This window comes from Schistocerca nitens, chromosome 12, assembly GCF_023898315.1.
Source record: "Schistocerca nitens isolate TAMUIC-IGC-003100 chromosome 12, iqSchNite1.1, whole genome shotgun sequence".
NCBI lineage: Eukaryota > Metazoa > Arthropoda > Insecta > Orthoptera > Acrididae > Schistocerca > Schistocerca nitens.
This window is the reverse complement of record NC_064625.1, coordinates 131,908,132-131,929,389: the sequence shown is the minus strand read 5'-3', so window position 1 is coordinate 131,929,389 and position 21,258 is coordinate 131,908,132. Positions and strand designations below refer to the sequence as shown.

The window sequence follows — 21,258 nt, the reverse complement described above, 5'->3', positions numbered from 1 at the left end:
AATAGTAGGTGAAGAAATGATGAAATTTCACATGTAAAAAAATTATTTTTTATGTCTTGGAACCTCCACTGCTATGAGTGTGAATGCTGAATCCTTCCCTGTCATGCTGACAAAGTTTTATGAATTTATCTGTAAAAGTAAAGACAGTGGAAATTAAAATGTCCTGTGGTGCCTCTCCTGCTCCAAGTCAGACCGTTTGATCTCCTGCCCCGCTTAAAGGCTCTGAATCAGGTAGGAAATCCTAAACGTCTTGATTTCCAGTTGTTTATTGGTGCTGGTACAGGTACATACAAAAAGTTTGTAAGCTCAGCTGGATGTTGCGTGATGTGGCTAAAAAAAAGTTTAATGAGCCAGACCAGCCATCAATATTAACAAATAGATAAATAAAACAATATGAATGTGTTTAGTCTACATTTTACAAGGTATAAATCGTCTAGGAACATCATGTCTGTGCTATCCATTACATTGTATATGATCCCATTTAAGACCAGAATAGGAATAATTCGAGGATATTTTGAAATAAAAACTAATACACAAATCTATTTTAAATGAGTGCCCTTAATGCTTTGAAGATAAGGTTTATTTCCCTTTTGAAATTTGGACACAGTGTAGAGTAGTGAAAAGGAATGTTGACAGAGTAGAGAGGTTGGTGTAATACAGGCTACACCACAACAGTACGAATATGTAGTGGTGACTAACGCAGCCAGGGTTAGGTGCTGCACTGCATGGAAGGCTAGATGCCAGGCGTCTCTGTCAGTAGCTGTTGTTGCCCTCTACAGGTGAGAGCGGTGGTTGATGATGAGTCGGCTCACGAAAGGCAACAGCGTCTTCATACTCAGTCCACCCAACGCATTCTCAATGACCTCACGAGCTTTGTCCTCGATGGCGTCGAGGATGACGTCATGGAAGAGCCCCGTCACGATGTCGGCGAGGATGTTGTCAAGCAGGTCCAGTCCGATGCCCTCTATGTGAATGTCGAGCGTCCTGCCGGAAAAAGGAAGGCCATAGTGAACTATTTGTTCCAAGAAGAACTTGGCAGTGACAGCTATCCACACTTCAAGGCAGTACAGTAGTAGATTCAACTGTCTTGCAAGCCAAAGGATGAACGATTGAACAGCACTAGAACAAAGCACCTTGACATTAGTGACGAAAATGTAAGAGCCTGCTCAGATCACGTTTTGTGAAAAATACGTGGCAAGCAACGGCGACAGTGAAATTATATAAAAAACTGACAAAAAAGGGTACACAAAGGTAATAGAAAGAGATGTAAACGAGGGACACAGAACAGGAAGGAAAATGTATACAAAGTAACATGCATCTACGTCCACACATACATTCCACAAGCCGCCATACGGTGCCTGGCGGAAGATACCCTGTAGTACAGCTAGAAGCCTCCTCTTCTGTTTCACTTGCACGTAGTGCGAGGGAAAAACGACTCTCAATAGACCTCCATATGAGCCCTAATTTCTCATACCTTATCTTCGTGCTCGTTATGTGCAACGTATGTTGTTGGCAATAGAATGGTCCTGCATTGAGCTTCAAATTACGGTTGTCTAAATTTTCTCAATAGTGTTTCTCGAAAACAACGTCGCCTTCTATCCATACACGCATTTGCGGGAAACTTGCATGTTGGTCTAACCTACAGGTATGTAAAGTATGTATGTAGAACTGTAAACGGATCCTAGCCAAGGCTCCACGTACTTTACGTGCCAAGAATAATGCAGATGTTGCCCTTGTGCACAATTTCTGGTTAAGCCACCTCACAAGGACAATTATAAATTTAAAAATTACAGGGTCGCCACCAGCCCAAGCTCTTCCCAACAATTAAGAAAAAACCGAACTCGAAATTATCAGTGTAATTAAATTAAGAATTTAATTATAAGAATGCACTTTTTTTAAAGAAACTAACAAGATGAACAGTGTTGTATGTCTATTCAGTACCTCCTCATTCGTTACGTTATCTACCTACAGGGTGTTTCAAAAATGACCGGTATATTTGAAACGGCAATAAAAACTAAACGAGCAGCGATAGAAATACACCGTTTGTTGCAATATGCTTGGGACAACAGTACATTTGCATGCGGACAAACTTTCGAAATTACAGTAGTTACAATTTTCAACAACAGATGGCGCTGCAAGTGATGTGAAAGATATAGAAGGCAACGCAGTCTGTGGGTGCGCCATTCTGTACGTCGTCTTTCTGCTGTAAGCGTGTGCTGTTCACAACGTGCAAGTGTGCTGTGGACAACATGGTTTATTCCTTAGAACAGAGGATTTTTCTGGTGTTGGAATTCCACCGCCTAGAACACAGTGTGGTTGCAACAAGACGAAGTTTTCAATGGAGGTTTAATGTAACCAAAGGACCGAAAAGCGATACAATAAAGGATCTGTTTGAAAAATTTCAACGGACTGGGAACGTGACGGATGAACATGCTGGAAAGGTAGGGCGACCGCGTACGGCAACCACAGAGGGCAACGCGCAGCTAGTGCAGCAGGTGATCCAACAGCGGCCTCGGGTTTCCGTTCGCCGTGTTGCAGCTGTGGTCCAAATGACGCCAACGTCCACGTATCGTCTCATGCGCCAGAGTTTACACCTCTATCCATACAAAATTCAAACGCAGCAACCCCTCAGCGCCGCTACCATTGCTGCACGAGAGACATTCGCTAACGATATAGTGCACAGGATTGATGACGGCGATATGCATGTGGGCAGCATTTGCTTTACTGACGAAGCTTATTTTTACCTGGACGGCTTCGTCAATAAACAGAACTGGCGCATATTGGGGAACCGAAAAGCCCCATGTTGCAGTCCCATCGTCCCTGCATCCTCAAAAAGTACTGGTCTGAGCCGCCATGTCTTCCAAAGGAATCATTGGCCCATTTTTCAGATCCGAAACGATTACTACATCACGCTATCTGGACATTCTTCGTGAATTTGTGGCGGTACAAACTGCCTTAGACGACACTGCGAACACCTCGTGGTTTATGCAAGATGGTGCCCGGCCACATCGCACGGCCGACGTCTTTAATTTCCTGAATGAATATTTCGATGATCGTGTGATTCCTTTGGGCTATCCGAAACATACAGGAGGCGGCGTGGATTGGCCTCCCTATTCGCCAGACATGAACCCCTGTGACTTCTTTCTGTGGGGACACTTGAAAGACCAGGTGTTCCGCCAGAATCCAGAAACAATTGAACAGCTGAAGCAGTACATCTCATCTGCATGTGAAGCCATTCCGCCAGACACGTTGTCAAAGGTTTCGGGTAATTTCATTCAGAGACTACCATATTATTGCTACGCATGGTGGATATGTGGAAAATATCATACTATAGAGTTTCCCAGACCGCAGCGCCATCTGTTGTTGAAAATTGTAACTACTGTAATTTCGAAAGTTTGTCTGCCTGAAAATGTACTGTTGTCCCAAGCATATTGCAACAAACGGTGTATTTCTATCGCTGCTCGTTTAGTTTTTATTGCCGTTTCAAATATACCGGTCATTTTTAAAACACCCTGTATCTAATCATCGGCATTCTTCTGTAGCACCACATGTCGAAAGCTTCTATCCTCTTCTTGTCTTTCACTTCCATGCACAGCTAGACTCCACACAAACACTTTAGAAAAGACCTCCTACCACTTAAATCTATTCTCGAAGTTAACAACTTTCTCTTCTTCAGAAACTCTTCCCTGGCCATATCCTACTATTTCGACCATCATTAGTTAGTTGCTTCGCTGCCCAAATAGCAAAACTCATCTACTACTTTGAGTGTATCATTTCCTAATCTAATTCCCTCAGAATCACCTGATCTAATTCGACTACATTCCATTATCCTTCTTTTGCTTTTGTTGACATTCATCTCATATCCTTAACACACTGTCCGTTCCGATCAACTGCTCCCCCAGGTCCTTTGCTGTCTGACAGAATTATAATGTCATCGGCTAACATCAAATGTAGGTTGTGCAATACAACTGACAATTCCACAGAATTGGTAATTTAACGAATAACACTTTTTTTAAAAAAAAAGGTAAAGTTTTATTTAAAAACAAACAATTTTAGCACTGCTGGTATGATAAATTGATATGCCACTTTTGTTACCCCGTTATTAGTACAAAAATAAAAAGAAACCTTTTACAATCGCGACCAAACAAATACCGAAAAATACAGGTTATTGAGAACTAAAATAGAGATATCGGTTTTAGACGGTCGATTTTTCCCAGCGCTAGCTATCGTTTATTAAAGTTTGAATAGCTTTCGTACTACGTAATGGAATATGCAATTTAAAGAGTAGAAAATAGTCTTTTTTTTCGCTTTTCTTTATATTTGAGCTTTTGTCTGTGCGCGTGTCTTAAGGCCCCTGTAATTGCGTCTGTAATAGGAAAGCTTAGCGTACCGTGAGAAAGGTCTTACGCTGGAGAATCGTCCTCTCGAAGCAATCGCAGGCTGGGACAATGCAGCTGACGTAACAAGCCCTATCACGGCCCCAATTCTGGCGCCTAAAACTGGGCGACCACACAGAAACCGCAGCCCAGGCGGTATCAACTATGTTTACCTTCTCCCTCCCTCCCTCTCTCTCTCTCTCTCTCTCTCTCTCTCTTTCTCTCTCTCTTTCTCTCTCCTTCCTCTCTCGCTCCTTCCTCTCTCGCTCCTTCCTCACCTCCCACCCTTTCCCCCACTCAGAGAAAAAGCGGTGTCACGCTCACCTCTCTCCCCCTCTCGCATTACGACTGCCGTGTTACGACACAACCCTATCTCGCGTAACGGCCGCGAAATTACGTCGCACGGTTCTCTTTCGCTGGCGCCGGTCCGATCGTAAAGTGAGAAATATGAAAATTAATTTCCCTTCTCTCTAACTACCGCCGTCTTCAGCGACCCCAACGATTTTCGTCATATCACTTAATATCTGAGTAGCTGCTGTTCATTATTTTCTTGATGTTCCTCCTTTACCATCTACCATCTCAGGTAAACAACCTACCACGGGTTAGAATCTGTTTGAAAGCGGGTCATAGTTACAAGCAGCAACACGTTCATGCACCTTTCGTAGAAATTCATTTTCAACTTGCAACTGTGTGAAATATCCTCTACTACAACCACAGCCTTAATATTGGGTGTATCAAAAAGAATCATCCGATTTGGGACGCCTATATTTCTGAAACTAATGATCTTACACAATCATTTTGTTTTTTGATGAACGAGAAACTTAAACACGCTTCCTGCGCCCGGGTTCCCGGGTTCGATTCCCGGCGCGGTCAGGGATTATCTCTGCCTCGTGATGACTGGGTGCTGTGTGATGTCCTTAGGTTAATTAGGTTTAAGTAGTTCTAAGTTCTAGGCGACTGATGACCATAGATGTTAAGTCCCATAGTGCTCAGAGCTATTTGAACCATTTTGCACCAGACTCAAACAGTTTTTTCACACCTTTTCATAGGTATTCAAAATGGCCCCCTTGAGATGCACGTCATATGTCAATGGGGTATTGAAATTGTTCCCAGGCTGCAGCGGGCGTGTCTTGAGCTACAGCTTCCATAGCTGCTGTTGTGCGATGTCTCAGTTCATTCATTGTAATTGGTAACAGAGGCACATGTACAAAATGATTTATAGAATGAGATTTTCACTCTGCGGCAGAGTGGGCGCTGCTATGAAACTTACTGGCAGATTAAAATGTGTGCCGAACCGAGACTCGAACTCGGGACCTTTGCCTTTCGTGGGCAAATGCTCTACCAACTTTTTTTTTTAATCTCATTTTTGTTCGTTCGTTGCTTCTGCTCGCGGCGCACGTCGTAAGACACCCGTTCAAGTTCGTTGTTGATTAACTCAGCTTTTTTTTTTTTTAATTACAGAGGGCAGCTAACCCTCTGACCGAAGACGCTGAGCTACCGTGACGGCTTAAAAATCATCCTAAGGACAAACACACACACACCCATGCCCGAAGGAGGACTCTAACCTCCGCCGGGACCAGCCGCACAGTCCATAACTGCAGCGCTCCAGACCGCTTGGCTAATCCCGCGCAGCGTTTTTTTTTTTTTTTTCGATTTTCTTCGTTGCATCTGCTAGGGGCGGACTTCGTAAGACATCCGTTTAAGCACGTTGTTGTGGTGTCACCGCCAGACACCACACGTGCTAGGTGGTAGCTTTAAATCGGCCGCGGTCCATTAGTACATGTCGGACCCGCGTGTCGCCACTGTCAGTGATCGCAGACCGAGCGCCACCACACGGCAGGTCTCGAGAGACGGACTAGCACTCGCCCCATTTGTACGGACGAGTTCGCTAGTGATGCACACTGACGAAGCCTCGTTTATTTGCAGAGCAGATAGTTAGAATAGCCTTCAGCTAAGTCAATGGCTACGACCTAGCAAGGCGCCATTAGCATTACATAGCTTGTATCTAAAGAGTCTCACTTGTATCGTCAAGAGCGATGTACCACAAGGATGGATTAAAGTTAAGTATTCCAGGAGCTACGTACTTTTCTTTGTAGCATTCATTACGTATCCTGTTTCAGACCTATCTACTTAGCCTGCGTGAGTTAACGCGTGCCTTTCGGCTACTTCCGAGTGGCGTGGCTGTCTTGTTACGCCACAACAGTTGTTAATCGATTAGCTCAGTTTTTTTTATTATTATAGAGGGCAGCTAAGCCTCTGACCGAACACGCTGAGCTACCGTTCAACTCAGCTACCCAAGCACGACTCACGCCCCGTCCTCACAGCTTTACACCTGCCAGTATCTCATCTACTACCTTCCAAATTTTACAGAAGCTCTCCTGCGAACCTTGCAGGACTACCACTCCTGAATGAGAGGATAATGCGGAGACATGGCTTAGCCACAGCCTGGGGGATGTCTCAAGAATGAGATTTTCACTCTGCAGCGGAGTGTGCGCTGAGATGAAACTTCCTGGCAGATCAAAACTGTGTGCCGGACCGAGACTCGAACTCGGGACCTTCGCCTTTCGTGGGCAAGTGCTCTACCAACTGAGCTACCCAAGCACGACTCACGCACCGTCCTCACAGCTTTACTTCCGCCAGTACCTCGTTTCCTACTTCCCAAACTTTACAGAAGCTCTGTAACGTACACAGTTTCTGTGATTTTTATGTGTAAACCTTTCTGTAACAAGGAAATTAGCGACATCATTAGAACTCAAGCAGCATTTTTGGAATCCGACCATTTTTGAGATATGATGTAATAAAATGAAGATTACTGCTACAAATGTTTAATGATGTATTTATTGCGATGGACACATTTCGCGTAGAATGCCATCTTCAAATCATCTGCGAAAGTTACTCAACATTCTTTATTTTATTATAATGTATGTTACTCATATTTTGAGGTATATGGTATTTATGTCCATATATCATCAGTGGTTCCCGTCTCCCTTTATTGTCTTAGAATGTGTTGTAGGTTTGGGAGTCTTTTGCTTTAAGCTGTTTCGTGATTTGGTCCTGTTACCAGATTGACAGTTGTCACAATTGGTCAAAGATGATATAAGGTTACAGCTACTATGATGCGTATGAAATGTTTATGTTTTAAATCAGTTTGTTCATTTAAAATGTCATCTGAGCATTTTATTGTGTCTATGTAAATTTCTGCCTCTTCGAACATGTTGACTGTTAAATCTTTAGGTAATACGTGTAAATATTTTCATTGCTAACTCCATTCGTTCTGCGAACGGTTATACTTCCTTAGGTGGGTGAAAAATGGGAGTGGCTTGTTTCAGCTAATTCCAGTGTACTCTCGATATCTTATACTGACTGAGCATGTTATGAAAAAATAAATAAATGTTACGTAAGTTTCGTTCGCTCATTCTCGTATGCCCTCGGTATCTTATACTGATTAACCAACGTTATGATAAAATTAAAGAAATATTTAAGTTTTGCAGATGACCAGAAGACGAAATTCTAGGTGAAATGGATTCATCACAATAAACAGATCATTAAAATGCTATAGCAGAAATCTGTACTTTTATTACATAATGTCTCGAAGAGGTATCTAGTACGTTTCAGACCACTGGATTATAAATTTGGTGTTTCCGTTGTTGTTGTGGTCTTGAGTTCTGAGACTGGTTTGATGCAGCTATCCATGCTACTCTATCCTGTCCAACCTTCTTCATCTCCCAGTACGCACTGCAGCCTACATCCTTCTGAATCTGTTTAGTGTATTCATCTCTTGGTCTCCCTCTACCATTTTTACTCTCCACGCTGCCCTCCAATACTAAATTGGTGATCCCTTGATGCCTCAAAACGTGTCCTACCAACCGATCCCTTCTTCTGGTCAAGTTGTGCCACAAACTCCTCTTCTCCCCAATCCTATTCAATACCTCTTCATTAGTTATGAGATCTACCCATCTAATCTTCAGCATTCTTCTGTAGCTCCACATTTCGAAAGATTCTATTCTCTTCTTGTCCAAACTGTTTATCGTCCTTGTTTCACTTCCATACATGGCTACACTCCATACAAATACTTTCAGAAATGACTTCCTGACACTTAAATCTATACTCGGTGTTAACAAATTTCTCTTCTTCAGAAAGGCTTTCCTTGCCATTGCCAGTCTACAATTTATATCCTCTCTACTTCGACCATCATCAGTTATTGCCGGACGCGGTGGCCGTGCGGTTCTGGGCGCTTCAGTCCGGAACCGTGGGACTGCTATGGTCGCAGGCTCGAACCCTGCCTCGGGCATGGATGTGTGTGATGTCCTTAGGTTAGTTAGGTTTAAACAGTTCTAAGTTCTAGGGGACTGATGACCTAAGATGTTAAGTCCCATAGTGCTCAGAGCCATTTGAACCATTTTTTTTTTTCATCAGTTATTTTGCTCTCCAAATTCGACTACATTCCATTATCCCCGTTTTTCTTTTGTTGATGTTCATCTTATATCCTCCCTTCAAGACACTGTCCATTCCGTTCAACTGCTCTTCCAAGTCCTTTGCTGTCTCTGACAGAATTACAATGTCATCGGCGAACGTCAAAGTTTTTATTTCTTCTCCATGGATTTTAATACCTACTCCGAATTTTCCTTTTGTTTCCTTTAGTGCTTGCTCAGTTATCAGCTAAGAAAAGTAAACTAATGTAATTAATTTTTCGTTTGTTTACAGGAACAGTTCTGCAGTCGCCGCACCCTAGTCCTACGAAATGCTGTTTTATCGGACAAAGCAATACAGCGCGTGACTTTTATAAAGCAGACGAGGCGATGCGCCATTTTGTCTGGCTCATCAAAGGGCAGGCTACTGCAAATGATAACGAAATACCGCTTGCACGCAGAGAACACGCAGGGAATCTCGAAATCGGGAACGAGTTCTGCTAAATAAGCAATCCGGTTGGTGCTCTTGTAGAAAGAAAGCACGGTGCGGAAACTTCTAGGAGGATGAGAAGAGACACAAAGAGCTTCAGTTAGCTCTCTCGGACGGTCGCTCCTTTTACGGCGGCGCCCTCCGTAGCGGACGTGACGTCATAAAGGAATCTATCGGCAGAAAATGAGGGAGACAGAAAAAGGCGGCCGAGCGCCGCGAGATGGCAGCAGCGTCGCGCCGCCAGATAGCAGCACTGGCGAGCGCCGGCGACAATGGCGTCGCCTTTGTTGCGTCACTGCGCGACGTTCAGATGTTATCTGCCACTCGGCCGTTTCGAGCGGGGACTGTTCCGGGCGCAGACGGCAGTCGGCTAGCTCTCAATGTTATCAGTGGCGCAGCCTCTTCCCTGGAAATGCTTGGAGATGCTGCTGATCGGACCTCGGACTTCTGGCACCTTCAGCAGGAAAATAACATAGATGAAACCGCTCCCCCATCGCGCAGTGTGGGTTCTGTCTCCTCCTCCCTGCTGATGGGAAATTCTCGAACCTCATCGGCTTGCTGTCCAATCCATCTCAGCGATCAGAGATCAGCTATAGAGTGTTCCATAATTTAAGTGATGTGATATAATGTTTCTTTCTTCCTGCTTGTATCACTTACTTAAGGGCGGTAGGACATCAAACGGGTCGACTTGGAGCAGGAGAGACACCACAGGACATTTTAATTCCCACTGTCTATACTTTTACAAGTAAATTCATAAAACGTAGTCAGCATGACCAGGAAGGATTCAGGATTCACACTCGTAGCAGCAGAAGTTCAAAATTATGACAAAATAATTTTTTTTACATGTGAAATTTCATCATTTTTTCACTTACAATTGGCTGCATTTGTTGCTATAGGTACACTTTTCTTCATAAGTAAGAGAGACTGTTCGAAGAATTTTGTACAGAATACAAAACATACTTACAGGTGTCTGAAACTCTAGAATCTATTTAATTTATGAAAAAATGAATGAACTGTTACGTTTTAAACTTTAGGTTTAGAAAAATAAATTGTAGTTAATTATCTCAATCTTTACCACAGTTTTTAATAGATTTGGAAAATTCTAGAGTTTCATACATCTGTAAGTATGGTTTGTATTCTTTCCAAAATTCATCAAAGAATCTCTCTTACTTGTGAAGAAAAATGTACCTATAGCAACAAATGCAGCCAACAGTAATTGAAGAAAATGATGAAATTTCATATCTAAAAAAATGTATTTTGTTATGTTTTTGCACTTCCACTGCTATGAGTGTGAATCCTGAATCCTTCCTGGTCATGCTGACAAAGTTTTATTAATTTAGTTATAAAAGTATAGACAGTAGAAAATAAAATGTCCTGTGGTGTCTCTCTTGCTCCAAGTAGGCCCGTTTGACATCCTACCCCCCTTCAATGGTTAAAATGGCTCTGAGCACTATGCGACTTAACTTCTGAGGTCATCAGTCGCCTAGAACTTAGAACTAATTAAACCTAGCTAACCTAAGGTTCAAAATGGTTCAAATGGCTCTGAGCACTATGCGACTTAACTTCTGAGGTCATCAGTCGCCTAGAACTTAGAACTAATTAAACCTAACTAACTTAAGGACATCACAATCATCCATGCCCGAGGCAGTATTCGAACCTGCGACCGTAGCGGTCGCTCGGATCCAGACTGTAGCGCCTGGAACAGCACGGCCACCCCGACCAGCTCCCCCTTAAATGAATTGCAGCAGAAAGTACCAGGAACACTCATATTGTGTTGGAACATTATGAATTACCATGAAGAAAACGATCTACTGACACACAGTCAACATGGATATAGAAACCATTGATTCTTGTGAAAAGGCCGGCCGGGGTGGCCGAGCGGTTCTAGGCGCTTCAGTCTGGAACCGCGCGACCGCTACGTTCGCAGGTTCGAATCCTGCCTCGGGCATGGATGTGTGTGATGTCCTGAGGTTAGGTTTAAGTAGTTCTAAGTTCTAGGGGACTGATGACCTGAGATGTTAAGTCCCATAGTTCTAAGAGCCATTTGAACCATTTTTTTCTTTGTGAAAAACAACAAATTCTTTACTCGCATGAAGTGTTGAGTGCTATTGACAAGGGATTTCAGATTTATTCAGTCTTTCCGGATTTCCGCAAGGCTTTTGACACAGTACCACACAAGCGGTTTGTAGTGAAATTGCGCGCTTATGGAATATCGCCTCAGCTATGTGACTGGATTCGTATTTCCTGTCAGAGACGTTACAGTTTGTAGAAACTGACGGAAAGTCATCGAGTAAAGCAGAAGTGATGTCTGGTGTTTCCCAAGGTAGTGTTAGAGGCTCTTTGCTGTTCCTTATCTATATAAACGATTTGGCAGGCAATCTGACCAGCCGTCTTAGTTTGTTTGCAGATGATGCTGTCGCTTATCGTCTAGTAAAGTCATCAGAAGATGAAAACAAATTGCAAACCGATTTAGAAAAAGTATCTATATGACACGAAAATTGGCAATTGACGCTAAATAACGAGAAGTGGGAGGTCATGCACATTACCGCCAAAAGGAATCCGTTGTACGTCGGTTGCACGATAAATCACTCAAACCTGAAGGCCCTAAATGAAATTAAAGACCTAGGTATTACAATACGAACAACTTACATTGGAAAGAACACATAGAAAATGTTGTGGGGAAGGCGAACGAAAGATTGTGTTTCATTGGCATAACACTTAGAAAATGTAACAGACCTACTAAGGAGACTGCCTACACTACGCTTGTCCGTCCTCTTTTAGAATACTGCTGCGCGGTATGGGATCCTTACCAGAAAGGAGACTACATCGATAGGAGAATACATCGAAAAAATTTAAAGAAAAGTAGCATATTTTGTATTACCGCGAAACAGGGGAGAGAGTGTCAGGGGCCTGATACACGAATTGGGGTGGACGTTTTGTAGGCGTTTATCATTGAGGCGGAATCTTCTCACGAAATTCCAATCACCAAGTTTCTCTTCCGAATGCGAAAATATATTGTTTACGCCGACTTACGTAGGGAGATGGTTCAAATGGCTCTGGGCACTATGAGTCTTAACTTCTGAGGTCATCAGTCCCCTAGAACGTAGAACTACTTAAACCAAACTAATCTAAGGAGATTACATACATCCATGCCCGAGGCAGGATTCGACCCTGCGACCGTAGCGGTCGCGCGGTTCCAGACTGTAGCGCCTAGAACCGCTCGGCCACTGCGGCCGGCACGAAGGGAGAAACGATCATCATAATAAAGTAACGGAAATCAGAGCTCGCACGGAAAGATATAGCTGTCTGTTCTGTTCGAAATTGGAATAATAGAGAATTGTTGTGAGGGTGGTTCTATGAACCCTCCGCCAGACACTTAAGTGAGATTTGCCGAGCAGCCACGTTGATGTATACGTAGATGAATTTTCATAAAACCTGGTTATTCGAATCCTAGATAACTTTCAAGAATAAAGTACCGATTTATTGGGCTGCTGTGTGATGCCTAGGTTAACCCAGGGGATGAAACAGAACACAACCGTATTTTACGCATATTCCCCGGTAATTAATATTGATTCCCTTCCTACAGCTGCAGGGATGTGACATGTAAAATGATACTCACTTCATCCAGAAGATAGACGTAGTCATATAGTAAACAACCGATAAATTCCTTTAAATTTTCATAAAATGCCCATTACCTTTCCAGCAGCAAAAGCTTTCTATAAATCAGTAGAAAGCGCAGAGAAGTATCTTTTTAAGCTGCCTGCTTTGATCTGATTATCAGTCAAGTATTATTTTCTGACACTGGCGCCCATTATGATGTTAATGTCATCTCATAAATTATCATAACGTTGAAGTCAATAGATGTACAGCAACTGAATTTACTCATGTCCTCAGATCAAAAACCTCTGAACCCCAACTAAGAACATTCCATAATCGGGAGTTTGAATATTAAGAAGCAATTTATCGTAACACAGGAAACGTATACTAATCAATGCCGAAGAGGAGATTCCTACTTTTTTTACACATCTCCCGAATTGACAGTAAATTCACTTAATACGACACAATTGAAAGGAAACAGCCCTCAGTCATTTTTAACGAATGAACCGGGTTTCAACACTGCTAGGAGTGTCTTCCTCAGAATCAAAGAATGGACTATATAACATGGTCAAAGAATTATGACTAAAAACGTATGATACAGAGTATAAGTACAGAATCATCGTGAAAGACTGGCAGTACTTATATGTCATTTATAAAATAATAAATATGCCAAAAGGGCGTTAGTCACAAAGATATTTAAGATAAAAAATTGTGATGGGGAGCCACTAAGGGCTGCTCGTTACTTGCGTGGTTACAGGTTGCAGACACCAACAACAATAAATATTCACTTAATACGTTAAAAAAAAGTAATTAACAACCACCAAGAGTTAAGAGGTTAGGAAATATTAAGAAAGGAATGACACAGCAGACGAACAAGTATAGGAGAGAGAGATTTTTAATAATATTTTTAAAACTCGTACGGTTCAAAGGCAGATGCAAAAAGAAAATTGCCACAAAATTGTCTGAGGACAGAAAAAAAATAGTGAGACAGTGAAGGAATACTGGAAGAAAAGGAAAGGGGAACTGTGGTGTGTGTACTGTAAGACCTTCAGTACACACACCATCAGATTATTTGACTTGTCGCTCTAACAAAGTAGGCGAGTGTCAGCAATATGTCTCATGGTCTTATAGTGGCATGTTTATCTTCTGCCGTTAGATGACAGAAATGCCACTTGCACGCTAAGAGTAGCAGATTGACGGTGACCAACTTTAAACAGAACTTGATTAATTTTCACACACATTTATTAAAATAATAAGCATAAAAATTACTTAACTTGGTTCTGGATGCTATTTACAATTGACAATCTGAAGTTCCTTTGGTATTGGTACGTTCATCTTATTCTCACATATCTCTGATACTTGACAAAGTGTCTATACATTTCTCTTCATGGCTATGTACAGGAATATGGTAATCTTATTAGGCATAGAATGAAACTTGAATATAGACTGGTACAAACAAATGTAGAACTCGTACAGACCGGTACATACTAATGCAGACTGGTACAGACTGATGCAGTAAAATGCAGACTGACTAATCGGAGATCTGTACACTCGTTATAATACCTCGCGCATTCAGGTATCACTGCGCGAGTGTGATCCGTGAGGAGAAAAAAAAATGGTTCAAATGGCTCTGAGCACTATGGGACTTAACATCTATGGTCATCAGTCCCCTAGAACTTAGAACTACTTAAACCTAACTAACCTAAGGACATCACACAACACCCAGCCATCACGAGGCAGAGAAAATCCCTGACCCCGCCGGGAATCGAACCCGGGAACCCGGGTGAGGGAAGCGAGAACGCTACCGCACGACCACGAGTTGCGGGCTGAGGAGAAAAGGTTATACGGTAGCAGCAATCTCATTGGCTGCGTTACATACACTCCTGGAAATTGAAATAAGAACACCGTGAATTCATTGTCCCAGGAAGGGGAAACTTTATTGACACATTCCTGGGGTCAGATACATCACATGATCACACTGACAGAACCACAGGCACATAGACACAGGCAACAGAGCATGCACAATGTCGACACTAGTACAGTGTATATCCACCTTTCGCAGCAATGCAGGCTGCTATTCTACCATGGAGACGATCGTAGAGATGCTGGATGTAGTCCTGTGGAACGGCTTGCCATGCCATTTCCACCTGGCGCCTCAGTTGGACCAGCGTTCGTGCTGGACGTGCAGACCGCGTGAGACGACGCTTCATCCAGTCCCAAACATGCTCAATGGGGGACAGATCCGGAGATCTTGCTGGCCAGGGTAGTTGACTTACACCTTCTAGAGCACGTTGGGTGGCACGGGATACATGCGGACGTGCATTGTCCTGTTGGAACAGCAAGTTCCCTTGCCGGTCTAGGAATGGTAGAACGATGGGTTCGATGAGGGTTTGGATGTACCGTGCACTATTCAGTGTCCCCTCGACGATCACCAGTGGTGTACGGCCAGTGTAGGAGATCGCTCCCCACACCATGATGCCGGGTGTTGGCCCTGTGTGCCTCGGTCGTATGCAGTCCTGATTGTGGCGCTCACCTGCACGGCGCCAAACACGCATACGACCACCATTGGCACCAAGGCAGAAGCGACTCTCATCGCTGAAGACGACACGTCTCCATTCGTCCCTCCATTCACGCCTGTCGCGACACCACTGGAGGCGGGCTGCACGATGTTGGGGCGTGAGCGGAAGACGGCCTAACGGTGTGCGGGACCGTAGCCCAGCTTCATGGAGACGGTTGCGAATGGTCCTCGCCGATACCCCAGGAGCAACAGTGTCCCTAATTTGCTGGGAAGTGGCGGTGCGGTCCCCTACGGCACTGTGTAGGATCCTACGGTCTTGGCGTGCATCCGTGCGTCGCTGCGGTCCGGTTCCAGGTCGACGGGCACGTGCACCTTCCGCCGACCACTGGCGACAACATCGATGTACTGTGGAGACCTCACGCCCCACGTGTTGAGCAATTCGGCGGTACGTCCACCCGGCCTCCCGCATGCCCACTATACGCCCTCGCTCAAAGTCCGTCAACTGCACATACGGTTCACGTCCACGCTGTCGCGGCATGCTACCAGTGTTAAAGACTGCGATGGAGCTCCGTATGCCACGGCAAACTGGCTGACACTGACGGCGGCGGTGCACAAATGCTGCGCAGCTAGCGCCATTCGACGGCCAACACCGCGGTTCCTGGTGTGTCCGCTGTGCCGTGCGTGTGATCATTGCTTGTACAGCCCTCTCGCAGTGTCCGGAGCAAGTATGATGGGTCTGACACACCGGTGTCAATGTGTTCTTTTTTCCATTTCCAGGAGTGTATTAATACGTGGAATTTAATCCGTCTCCATGGCAGCGCCATCTCATAGTGCGGAGACGGACGAGCGCTGCGCCTGCGCTGTTGTGCTTAGAGGGGCGCGCTCTAGTGGGAAAGTTGTGTACGCGCTGACTACACGGAACTATGTACGCAACAGGAACAAAGTGTTGGGAAGTAAAACTGGAACGCCTAAGGGCAAGAAGGAGAAGAGAATAAAAAGATGAGTCATGATGGATGAAACAATCGTGTATGGAACTCTTCAGTGGGAAGCTGACGTGTCCCCGATGTTTCCACTTTCATAGCCACACCTAGCTACTCACCCAACCCCATGCATCACTCTTTGTACTTTCATCTCCTCTTCCACTCAGCCTCCCATTTTCCTCTTCCCTCCCTCACTGCTTGTCTGTCTCGTCTTGTATATGTGTGTGTGTGTGTGTGTGTGTGTGTGTGTGTACGTAACGAGCCCTTGTTTATAATTTAATTACCCCTTCTCTCTGGCCGGGCGGTGATTAATGCCTCCCGTCCTGTCACCAGCTAGCTGGTTGTCGCAAACTGCCTGCCTCCGTCCACGCTTCAGACGGGTTGCACGATAACAACCAACCACGTTTTACTCTAGCTGTTGCGTGTCACTAACGTCCACTGGATATCTCGGTAATTTATGGCCGTCCAAATGTAGTCTACTTTATGGTGTACGGATCTTGTCACAGACAATGATCCGTGTGACTACAAAATATTCTTACATAACTACAAAGTAGTCTTTTGCACATGGAAATACACAAGAAGATGGCAAACATCTATCAGCCTGAGAGTGTATAACCGTGATCAATGTTCCGCCAATAACAACAACCATTGAAATTTGATTCTGCAACGCCTGAATTTTTCTCTAACTGAGCACCCTGCGATCCTGAATATCTATTCACCACTATCACATTTCGGTAGATAAAGTTAAGAAATGTGCCTATAGTTGTGCTGCATTTTTTTAAAAGTACAAATACTATTCACAGCTTATAAAGTGAATACTTAATATGACCATTGAAGCATTAATTCAAGACAAAACTTGATCATTTACAATATTAAACTGTGTGTCGCACCGAGACTCGAACTCGGGTTTGGCACACAGTTTTAATCCGCCAGAAACTTTCACATCAGCGCACACTCCACTGCAGAGTGAAAATCTCATTCCGGAAACATTCCCCAGGCTGTGGCTAAGCCATGTCTCCGCAACATCCTTTCATCCAGGAGTGCTAGTTTTGCAAGGTATGCAGAAGAGCTTCTGTGAAGTTTGAAATGTAGGAGACGAAGTACTGGTAGAATTGAAACTGTGAGTACGGGTCCTAGGTCGCGCTTGGGTTGCTCAGTTGGTAGAGCACTTGCCCCCGAAAGGCAAAAGGCCCGAATGGCTCTGAGCACTATGGGACTTGACATCTGAGGTCATCAGTCCCCTAGAACCTAGAACTACTGAAACATAACTAACCTAAGGACGTCACACACATCCATGCCCGAGGCAGGATTCGAACCTACGACCGTAGCGGTCGCGCGGTTACCGACTGAAGCCCCTAGAACCGCTCAACCCCAAAAGCCGGCAAAGGCCCAGAGTTCAAGTTTCTGTCCGGCACACAGTTTTAATCGGCCACGAAGTTTCATATCAGCGCACACCGCTGTAGAGTGAAAATCTCATCCTAGATTTACCATATTGCCCTTTCACGTAAGGTACACGCACTCTTTAGCATACAATATAACACTGAATAACGCCGGCTCTAGTCAAGAATGTGCAAAAGTGATCCTAACTTTCAATTGATACATTATTTGTCTAGATCGTGATCGAGGTAAATAATTATTATATTAAGGATGATATTGCGACGTATTCCAGGGTCTTAAGTTTATGCCACCCTTTTCGACGACCTTGTCCAACCTTTGGCGAAAAATATCACAATGACAGCCACCCGTCAGGGCGACATCTCCAAAAAATTGGTCAATATGAAAAGGGCTCGCAATCTGTAGTCTTCTTAAATATACCAGAAGGTAAGAATGTAAATTTCTTCGGTTAATTTCACATTGTGTTTCATGATTTAGTAATAAAAAACAAATAGGTATATAACATTACGGAATAAAAAAATAGAAAATAATCTTACTACACTACTGGCCATTAAAATTGCTACACCACGAAGATGACGTGCTACAGACGCGAAATTTAACCGACAGGCAGAAGATGCTGTGATATCCAAATCATAAGCTTTTCATAGCATTCACACAAGGTTGGTGCCGGTGGCGACACCTACAACGTGCTGACATGAGGAACGTTTGCAACCGATTTCTCATACACAAACAGCAGTTGACCGGCGTTGCCTGATGAAACGGTGTTGTGATGCCTCGCGTAAGGGGGAGAAATGCGTACTATCACGTTTCCGACTTTGATAAAGATCGGATCGTAGCCTATCGCGATTGCTGTTTATCGTATCGCGACATTGCTGCCCGCGTTGGTCAAGATCCAAAGACTGTTAGCAGAATATGGAATCGGTGAGTTCAGGAGGGTAATACGGAACGCCGTGCTGCATCCCAAGCTCTCGTGTCACTAGCAGTCGAGATGACAGGCATCTTATCCACATGACTGTAACGGATCGTGCAGGTACGTCTCGATCCCTGAGTCAACAGATGTGGACGTTTGCAAGACCACAACCATCTGCACAAACTGTTCGTCGACGTCTGCAGGAGCATGGACTATCAGCTCGGAGACGTCTGCGATGGTGTATTCAATGACGAACCTGGGTGCACGAATGGCAAAACGTCATTTCTTCGGATGAATCCAGGTTGTGTTTACAACATCATGATGGTCACGTCTGTGTTTGGCGACATCGTGGTGAACGCACATTGGAAGCGTGTATTCCTCATCGCCATACTGGCATATCACCCGACGTGATGGTATGGGGTGCCATTGGTCACACGTCTCGGTCACTTCCTGTTCGCATTGACGGCACTTTGAACAGTGGACGTTACATTTCAGATATGTTACGACCCGTGGCTCTGCCCTTCATTCGATCCCTGCGAACCCTACATTTCAGCAGGATAATGCACGACCGCATGTTGCAGTTCGTGTACGGGACTTTCTGGATACAGAAAATGTTCGACTGCTGCCCTGGCCAGCATATTCTCCAGATCTCTCACCAACTCAAAACGTCTGGTCAATGGTGGCTGAGCAACTGGCTCGTCACAATACGCCAGTCACTACTCTTGATGAAGTGTGGTATCGTGTTGAAGCTGCATGGGCAGCTGTACCTGTACACGTCATCCAAGCTCTGTTAGACTGAATGCCCAGGCGTATGAAGGCCGTTATTACGGGCAGAGGTGGTTGTTCTGGGTACTGATTTCTCAGGATCTATGCACCCAAATTGCGTGAAAACGTAATCACATATCAGTTCTATTAAAATATATTTGTCCAATGAATACCCGTTTATCATCTGCATTTCTTCTTGGTGTAGCAATTTTAATACCCAGTAGTTTATCTAACGACGTATATATACTGATAAATATAAAAAAAGTATTCTCGTTGTCTGTTTTATTACAAGACATTTACCTCAGGAACTAAGTGTCTGTGAAATGGAAACATTTGAATGTGGCAGTTTTGAGGTGTTGGTGTGGTTATTACAGTGCTGTGTGTGCCAGGAAAACTTGTAGCAAAAAGAGAGATTAAGACATCAGTGAAATGATGTAGACAATGACACAGGCTGCTACGGTCGCAGTTTCGAATCCTGCCTCGGGCATGGATGTGTGTGATGTCCTTAGGTTAGTTAGGTTTACGTAGTTCTAAGTCTAGGGGACTGATGACTTCCGATGTTAAGTCCCATAGTGCTTAGAGCCGTTTGAGTAACATACAACTCTCGTAAGGTATGCACTGAAATAAATGAATCATTCCGTCAGGGTCCAATTTCCGTACATAACCTTACTGGAACATCTGCGAACAATGCTGATCACGCTTGAGATTAATGGTTCAAATGGCTCTGAGCACTATGGGACTCAACTGCTGTAGTCATAAGTCCCCTAGAACTTAGAACTACTTAAACCTAACTAACCTAAGGACAGCACACAACACCCAGCCGGGAATCGAACCCGGGAACCCGGGCGTGGGAAGCGAGAACGCTACCGCACGACCACGAGATGCGGGCTTTGAGATTAATGCAGATGTAACTGTAACAAATGAAATGATAGTAGCATGCTATCGGAACGTGTCTTGCTAATAAATACTACTGAGAAGTGACTTTTGCAGTAAGAATTATTTCGTAAGAGATAAACAGCTGTTTGTTGCAGAACTTACAAGGGTAAATCTGGAAATTTGTGGTAAGTTCCTATGGGACCAGACTGCTGAGGTCATCGGTCACTAGGCTTACACACGACTTAATCTAACTTAAACTAAGTTATGCTAAGGACAACACACACACCCATGCCCAATGGAGGACTCGAACCTCCGATGAGGGAAGCCGGGCGAACCGTGCAAAGCGCCTCGGACCACGCGGCTACCCCGCGCAGCATGCCTTGCAACGGTAACTCACCCCCCCCCCCCTCCCCCCTCGCTCCCACAGATTTGGTGGTAAGAGGGCCTTGAGGACAGTCTGCCGAAAACTGAAGACAGATTAAGCACGAAAACAGGGAGAAGGTGTACTGAATATGAATAGTGTCGTGGAGAAGTGGTCACAGTATTGGATTGCACAGCTTGCGAAGCGTGTTCATAGCTTCATTGGGCCAATGTCTTTTTCGCCGTTCGCTGTACTGAAATTTGTGTCCGTGTCGTGGTGTAACGTCCGTTTACAACAGCGAGGTGCGAGCAACGAACCTACAAAGAAAGATGATATTCCGCTACTACTCTATTAGCAACAGAAAGGAAGTGGTTGTTGAATGGGAACGACAAACGTTTGAAGACAAGGCGACAAGTCAACTAAGTCCTCCACCGGAAAACACGTCTGTTGCGTCATATACGGCGTTAATGACGACGGTACGTATGTCTTATGATGAGGATCTCTTATCGGCGCATCTAATTTGTACGCCTGGTGACTGTGTGAGATATGCCTCCTTGACAGATTTACTTGTTCGTATGAAT

The 21,258-nt window shown here is 44.3% G+C and overlaps 1 protein-coding gene across 1 annotated transcript in view; it reads right to left on the bottom strand.

Moving 5' to 3' along the window:
• Positions 1-540: 540 nt before the first annotated feature.
• LOC126215162 (uncharacterized) overlaps positions 541-21,258 on the bottom strand; it is a 90,961-nt gene continuing 70,243 nt past the window's right edge. Inside the window, exon 5 of the mRNA XM_049941832.1 lies at positions 541-984. Within this exon, the coding sequence (XP_049797789.1) occupies positions 774-984 (211 nt within the window). The 3' untranslated portion in view covers positions 541-773. The remainder of the gene's footprint in view (positions 985-21,258) is intronic.